At 45.3% G+C, this 7,980-nt stretch overlaps 2 protein-coding genes across 2 annotated transcripts; both read left to right on the plus strand.

Annotated features, from left to right (window-relative positions):
* The first annotated feature begins 2,756 nt into the window (after nucleotides 1-2,756).
* LOC108344175 (uncharacterized) lies at nucleotides 2,757-3,551 on the plus strand. Its single transcript, XM_017582639.2, has one exon. The coding sequence runs from the start codon at nucleotides 2,757-2,759 to the stop codon at nucleotides 3,549-3,551; it is 795 nt and encodes a 264-aa protein (XP_017438128.2).
* Nucleotides 3,552-5,220: 1,669 nt separating this feature from the next.
* Nucleotides 5,221-7,533, plus strand: LOC108344174 (uncharacterized). Its single transcript, XM_017582638.1, has 3 exons — nucleotides 5,221-5,478; nucleotides 5,548-6,540; nucleotides 6,619-7,533. Exons 1-3 carry the CDS (start codon nucleotides 5,221-5,223, stop codon nucleotides 7,531-7,533), a joined length of 2,166 nt encoding a protein of 721 aa, XP_017438127.1.
* The last annotated feature ends 447 nt before the right edge of the window (nucleotides 7,534-7,980 follow it).

The raw sequence follows: 7,980 nt of genomic DNA on the forward strand, positions 1-7,980 counted from the left end.
GATATTATTGAAACGTATGTTATTTTATACATTTTTAATTATAATAAAAAAAATTTATATATAAATATTTAAGTAGAGTGAATTATTATGTAACACTGACATAAAATCTACCACGTAACATGACAATATTTAACATGTGATATTTTATTTGAATAAAAAAAGTTGGAATTAATACTATGAGTTAACAAATAACATATACTAATACAATATAATCTAACATAAATGACTTAGTTAAATATTTTTAAAAACTAAAGAACTTAATTGCATCAAAGTTATGAATTTTTTAAAAAATTTCAACAAATTAGAATACTTTTAATTAAACCTAAAAAATGAGATTTAAAAATCATTATGTAACTATGAATATTTTAAAAAGTGTTAGGTTGACGTTCTACTAACATTACAATAGAGAAAACGAAAACTATCCATTGATTCTGATTTATATCATTTGTTTTTCACAAAATATGAGTAAGTTGCATTTTTTTTTTATCATAGTTGAAAGAAATATGGTGAGCCACGAAAATAATGATAAGAAAAAGTAAAAGAAAAGAAAAATAAAAGAAGGTAAAGTGTGAAATTAAAAGTAAAAGTATCCAATGAACCCAAAATCTTCCACCCAAACTCCAGTCGTTAACTTAAACAAACTTGTATCAAACATTTCAATAACTTGCAAAACAAGTCATGTATTAAATTCTAAAGAGTTGATTACAAGGTTCTCACCATGCATGCATGGCCATAAAACAACAAAAACAATATTTCACTAGTGGATACTAAAATATTTAAAATAACTATTCTTTTAAAATTAATTATATTTTTTATCTATTTTTTAAACCAGTTCGTCAGGATTTTATATCTAAAAGATAATTCAAATAAAAAGAATAAATATTTAAATTATTTTTTACCTCGAATTTTATATATGATGTGAAAATATTAAATATGATAAAAATAATACTATTTTTTAATTTAATAAAATGATATTTTAAATCAATGCATGTTATCCTAAGTTTGTGTTAACAAATATCACACTTATATAAGAGAGATATTTGTTGGCACACTTCCTCTAATCAAATAAGCTAGTTTTCACAAAATGGCCAACAGATAAAAATGGCAACATTGAGTTATATTGGGCATTCGTGGAAGTAATAATGAGCTTCTAATTCCTCGTATTCTTTTTGTGTTAAAATGTAGCTGTCTCCCTTTTTCCAAACCATGTCTAACCTCATTTTAGTAAGTCTATTACACATATGATGCACAAACAAGTTTTATTTGGAATGGACACCACTTCACTTCACTTCATCAAACAACCAAAGTGCACCACCTAGGTTTTCTTTCGGGGAATATTATGATAGGGGAATTTACCCTATACCAATTACAACATTTCTTCATAAACATTTTTGTATAGTAAGATATTTGAGCCAATCGACTGGTAATCTAGGCGACCACTGAAGATAAATAAATAAAGCACACAATGGCGAGCTATCTTATGGCCATCCCTGAACGATCGTCCTCCCATTGGATAGAACGATCGTTCAGGGATATCATATGTCTGTCATCGCCGCTCTTGGCATCAATCATCATTGGCGAGCTATCTTATGGCCATCCCTGAACGATCGTCCACCCATTGGGTAGAACGATCGTTCAGGGATATCATATGTCTGTCATCGCCGCTCTTGGCATCAATCATCATTGGCGAGCTATCTTATGCCCATCCCTGAACGATCGTCCAACCATTGGGTAGAACGATCGTTCAGGGATATCATATGTCTGTCATCGCCGCTCTTGGCATCAATCATCATTCACCGATCGTTGTCTAACGATCGTCTGAACTAAAGAACGTTCGATCAATTTTAGTCAAAATGGACATACTAATCCCAAGAAACTAAAGAACAAGCGGTTAGAAATATCTGGCAATAATGTCGCAAATCACGGAGTCAACTAACCTAGTATCAAGCACGACATAACGGTTATGTTTTCCAAATGGTCATGTTCTCTAACCAACCGGATTTTTAGGTAAACGGTTTATTTTAATTGTTAGGTTAAATATGAAAGAGGAGGAGGAAAAAAGGTACGTTTTTCCCTAAGAGAAATTAAGAAAGAGAATACTGATTTTCTTCTTCGTTTGAACTGAAAAAGGTTCTATCAATCCCTTTTTCTGACTTGAGCGTCGGAGTGCCTTTGCAGGTACCCAGCCCATTTTCTCCAAAGAGTTCTATGTAGGAGGAAGACGTGAAGATAATTGCACTACTGGAAGGAGTAGAAGTGACTCATCAGACCTATATCTCGGCCTCAACTATTCCACTGAAACATTTTGGCGCCCACCGTGGGGCCGAGGTTTGATATCCCAAAGAAGACCACAGGAGCTATGGAAGACATGAACACCTGCGATTTGATCAAGCAACTACAAACACAGATCGAGGCGCAGGCACAAACCATAAGGGAACAACAGGAAATTCAGCGCAAACAAACCGAGGAGCTTGCAGCGCTGAGGGCACAGCGTCCTCCGCCGAAAATATCGGCCTCCAACCGACAGGACGATAATGAAGGAAGCCACCATGGAGGACCGTCCGAACCTGTCGGCGGAGGAAGGAAGGGGCCCACTTCTATGCGCCTCACCAATCTGCTTCCATTTACGGAAGCCATCATGCAAGCTCATATGCCAGAACCCCCCCCCCCCCCCCCCCCCCCCCCCCCGCCCAACGTTAGAGCGCTATGATGGCTCAGCAGACCCCGATAACCATCTCCGCAACTTTATAGACGCCATGGCATTCTACACGGATAATGACCCCGTCATTTGCAGAGCTTTCTCACTGTCCCTGAAGGATGAGGCACTCGAGTGGTACCACACCCTTCCTCAAAATTCAGTGGATTGCTTCGCCACAGTAGAAGCCCTTTTCCGAAAACAGTACGCTACCAATAGAAAACCAGAGATGACTCTTGTTGAGCTCGTGAATACTAAGCAGGAGAAAGATGAAACCCTAAAGGCTTTCATGCAAAGATACAATGAGACAGCCCAACGCGTGAAGGACGTGAACCACACGTTCATAATCAACAATCTACCCTCGTGTTTGAGGCCGGGGTATTTCGCGGAACAGTTGTATGCCGATCCTCCAAAGTCTATGGAGGAACTCCAGTCAACAATCGCGAAATTCATCCGCATTGAAGACCTTAGAAACTCCAGAAAGAAACAACAGCATGACAGCCCAAACCATAATACTAAGAAAGACATAAAACGGTCGTCCAACGACTATAAAACAGATCGACCACCCCGAAAAGAGTCAGGGTGGACACCTAAATACGATCGCTACACATCCCTCAACGCACCCAGGACAAAGGTGCTCGAAGAGGCTTTGCACGCTGAACTCCTGACCGTTCGGCGAAAAGCCACTCCGAAGAACGCTGACAACAATAAGGCGTGTCGACTTCATATGAACCACGGTCACGATACAGAAGAATGTAACATGGTGAAAGATGAGTTGGAAAGACTCATTCGAGCGGGCTACCTCCAAAACTACGTAAAGGAGAGGACATCCACCAGAGCAGCAACTCCCAACTAGAGGGAGTCCTCCCGACGAAGCCCCGAACGATCACCTCCCAGGGACGACCGACGAAGACGGCGATCCCGCAGCCAACCCCGACGCTCAGAGAGAGAGCGGTCGGTCCGGGGTCGAATTGACACCATATCCGGTGGCTTCGCCGGGGGAGGAGCGTCAGCCTCCGCCCGGAAGCGACATTTGAGACAATTAAAGTCGGTGCGCATGGTAGATCGACAGCCTCGATCCATACCCGACATCACATTTACTGACGCAGATTTTCACGCTCCTGACCTCGATCACGATGACCCCATGGTCATCACAGTCGAAATAGCTCATTACGATGTCAGCAAGGTCCTCGTCGATCAAGGCAGTTCGGTCAACATTTTGTACTGGACAACCTTCAAAAAGATGGACTTGTCCGACGACCTGATAGCCCCTTTCAACGAGCAGATTGTAGGCTTCGCAGGGGAAAGAGTCGACACTCGGGGATATCTCGACCTGCGGACTCGACTTGGAACAGGCAGGGATGCACCAGAGCTTAGAGTCAGGTTCTTACCAGTAGAGGCAAATACCTCGTATAATGCCTTGCTAGGACGACCTTGCTTGAACGCTTTCGGAGCCATTGTGTCCACCCCTCATCTGGCTATGAAATTCCCCACGGAACGAGGGACCATCTGTACCGTAAGGGCTGATCAGCGAACAGCTCGATAGTGTTATGTCACCGGTTTAAAAGTCACCCCTTTTATGCCATCTAGGAGGGCAAGAGGAGCCGAAACAGCGGCGATCGACTTGGACCCCAGAACCAATATAGACGAACGTCTCCATCCACAAGGAGATGTCAGACCATTCCAACTAGGAACGGATGCGTCCAAAACCACGACCATCGGTGGGAGCCTGGCTCCACAGGAGGAACAGGATCTGGCGCAGATATTACGAACCAACGCTGATTTATTTGCGTAGGTGGCCGTCGATATGCCGGGGATCCACCCGGGAGTCATGGCCCATAAATTGTTGATCTTTAGGGAGGCGCGCCCGGTTGCGCAGAAGAAACGACGATTTAGGGATGAAAAACGCGAGGCCATCCAAGCAGAAGTCAACAAACTGATGAACGCCCAGTTTATCAGGGAGGTAACTTACACCACGTGGTTGTCGAACGTGGTCATGGTCAAGAAGTCTAACGGCCAATGGAGAATGTGTGTGGACTTCACCGACCTGAACAAAGCATGCCCTAAGGATTCATATCCCCTACCGAGCATTGATCGGTTGATAGATGGAGCTTCAGGACATATTGTGCTTATTTTTCTCGATGCGTACTCGGGGTATAACCAAATCCCCATGTACGAGCCCGATCAGAACAAAACAGCCTTCATTACCGAACGCTCCAATTACTGTTATGAGGTAATGCCGTTCGGCCTGAAGAATGCAGGCGCCACCTACCAGCGCCTCATGGACAAAGTTTTTCATCACCAAATCGGCAGATGCATGGATGTCTACGTCGACGACATGGTTATCCGAAGCCAGTCTGTGGAGCAGCATCTAAAGGATTTGGCAGAAGTGTTCCTCCAGATCAGGCGATACAACATGCGACTGAACCCCTCCAAATGTACCTTCGGAGTCCCGGCTGGTAAGTTCTTGGGATTCATGCTAACATGCAGAAGCCAACCCAGACAAATGTAAAGCCGTACTCGAAATGCAGAGCCCAAAAACCCTGAAAGAGATACAACGTCTAGTCGGCAGGCTCACAGCCTTATCCCGTTTCATTCCGAAACTAGTTGAACACATCAGGCCCATCCTAAAGAACATGAAGAAGGGCACCACCCAGCACTGGGACGATGATTGTGAAACAGCCTTCAATGCTGTCAAACACATTCTTACCAGCCCTCCAATCATGGCGCGACCGGTAGCTGGATCCGACTTGCAATTATACATCGCAGCGTCCAATCACGCTGTAAGCGCTGCTTTGATACAAGAGACCCCCTCCCTTAAGCTGATATACTTTGTCAGCCGCACGCTGTAGGGAGTGGAGGAGCGGTACTCTCAAATCGAGAAGGTAGCATTGGCCTTGCTCACAGCTTCACGCCGACTTCGATCGTATTTCCAAAGTCATCAGGTGGTTGTCCGCACTAATCACCCGATCGCCAAGATCCTCCGAAAACTCGACTTGGCAGGGAGGATGGTCTCCTGGTCAGTGGAACTTTCTGAGTTCGGACTCCGTTATGAACTTCGGGGATCCATTAAGGGTCAGCACCTGGTAGATTTTGCAGCCGAGCTGACACCCACACTTGACGGCTCAACACCAAGGTGGCTCCTCAACGTGGACGGATCCTCGGACAAAAGTGGGGGAGGAGCTGGTATTGTTCTGGAAGGACCTAATGGTCTAATCGTGGAGCAAGCCATCACATTCTGGTTCCCAGCTAGCAATAACCAAGCAGAGTATGAAGCTTTGATCGCTGGTCTAGCCCTAGCCAAAGAACTCACGGTCGCTCGATTAGAGTGCAGGATGGATTCACAACTGGTGGTCGGGCATATGAACGGAACGCATCAGGTTAAGGATAATCAATTGCTGCGCTACTTCCACAAAGCTAGCATCCTCCTCCAGGACTTCGTCGAGGTTAGCATTATCCATGTGCCCAGGGAGAAAAATGCGAGACCAGATCTCCTGTCTAAATTAACTCACTCCAAGGAGAGAGCACAGTTGTCTTCAATCATCAAGATGACGCTCGACCACCCAGTCGTGGAAGCTTTCGTCACCGATGTTCCGACGCCGGCGACGGATTGGAGACAGAACATACGGGACTTGATGATGAAGCAGGACCGAGGGGAAAAGGTTACCGCGAGTGATTCCAAACGCATCGCACGTTTTCTATACATAGGCGACGACTTATACAGACGCGGCCATAACACACCCTTGTTGAAGTGCATATCAGCGGAAGAAGCTGACTACGTCTGGCGTGAGCTCCACACCGGGATCTACGGTTTTCATTCGGGTAAACGAACGCTCAGAGCACGCGTACTTCGCGCAGGATATTACTGGCCAACGATCAACCAAGATTGCGAGACGTTCGTCAAGAAATGTCTCTCCTGCTAGGCCCACGGTCATGATGTCCACGTCCCTCCTGAAGAATTGCATGGCATCATCTCCCCTTGGTCGTTCGCTCAATGGGGAATCGACATAGTCGGACCATTGCCCCTCGCCAAAGCTCAGAATAAATTCCTCCTAGTGGCAGTCGACTACTTCACCAAATGGATAGAGGCTGAACCACTGTCCATAATCAGCGCCCAACGAGTACAGAAGTTCATTTGGCACTTGATATGCCGATTTGGTCTGCCACAAAAGATCATCACCGACAACGGCAGACAGTTCATTGAGAGAAAATTGGAGGAATTCCTCAGCATCCTGGGCATTAAACACGTGACCAGCTCAGTGGAGCATCCACAAACTAATGGACAAGCCGAGGCCGCGAACAAAGCCTTGCTCACTGAATTGAAAAAGCGACATGGCGAGGCTAAAAGTTTGTGGGTAGAAGAACTACCCGAAGTCTTATGGGCGTACAGATGCACCCCGCACGGATCCACCGGGGACACTCCGTTCAATTTGACGTACGACACTGACGCCATGCTCCCAGTCGAGGTAGGAGAGCTATCCCTAAGACGCGGCATCACCAACATGACCCTTAATGATGAACAGTTGCAGATGAATCTCGACACCCTGCTAGAGCGTCGAGAAGTCGCCACCGTCCGTGCTGAGGCCCAAAAAAGAATGCTCTCCCGCCGCTATAACACCAAGGTCAAGCCCCGAGCGTTCAAAAATGGCGATCTTGTGTGGCGGAAAAGGGGAGAAGCCAGAAAGAATAGAGCACACGGAAAATTAGCGGCCAATTGGGAGGGACCATTTCGCGTCGTTGAGGACCTAATGAATGGGGCATACCGCCTCCAACTCCTCAATGGACAACTCGTCCCCAACACGTGGAATGCTACTCACCTCAAATACTATTTTAGTTGAAGTTCATTTATGTTCATGACATTATTTTTCTCGATTTCAAATAAATGATCTCTTTTTAAAATTTCTTCATTTATATTGTTCTCACATGTCGAGTCTCAGGGTCGAAATTTTTCCCGATTTCGCTCGGCAATGTTATGAGGTCGCCCACGACCAGCCAGATAAAAGCAAGTACTCGGCCGGATATAAGTTCACCGAACAGCGTTCGCACCTTGCTGAATCAGGATACACTCTCTTTGGTAGATGTTCTCTCTCGAACACCTAGTTACATGCAGGATACACTCCCTCTGGTAGATGTTCTCTCTCGAACACCCAGTTACATTCGGGATACACTCCCTCTGGTAGATGTTCTCCCTCGAACACCCAGTTAAATTCGGGACATTAATCCCCTGGTAGATGTTCACCCTAGAACACCCAGCACACTAGCTCTAGACGATCGTTCACAAAACC

This window comes from Vigna angularis, chromosome 8 (genome assembly GCF_016808095.1).
Source record: "Vigna angularis cultivar LongXiaoDou No.4 chromosome 8, ASM1680809v1, whole genome shotgun sequence".
NCBI classification, from domain to species: Eukaryota; Viridiplantae; Streptophyta; class Magnoliopsida; order Fabales; family Fabaceae; genus Vigna; species Vigna angularis.

Coding starts and splice junctions, on each gene's coding strand:
- LOC108344175 (XM_017582639.2), top strand. CDS start 2,757: ATGGCATTCTACACGGATAATGACCCCGTCATTTGCAGAGCTTTCTCA.
- LOC108344174 (XM_017582638.1), top strand. CDS start 5,221: ATGCAGAGCCCAAAAACCCTGAAAGAGATACAACGTCTAGTCGGCAGG. Junction 5,479..5,547: donor TCGCAGCGTCCAATCACGCT/GTAAGCGCTGCT, acceptor CGCACGCTGTAG/GGAGTGGAGGAGCGGTACTC. Junction 6,541..6,618: donor AACGAACGCTCAGAGCACGC/GTACTTCGCGCA, acceptor CTCTCCTGCTAG/GCCCACGGTCATGATGTCCA.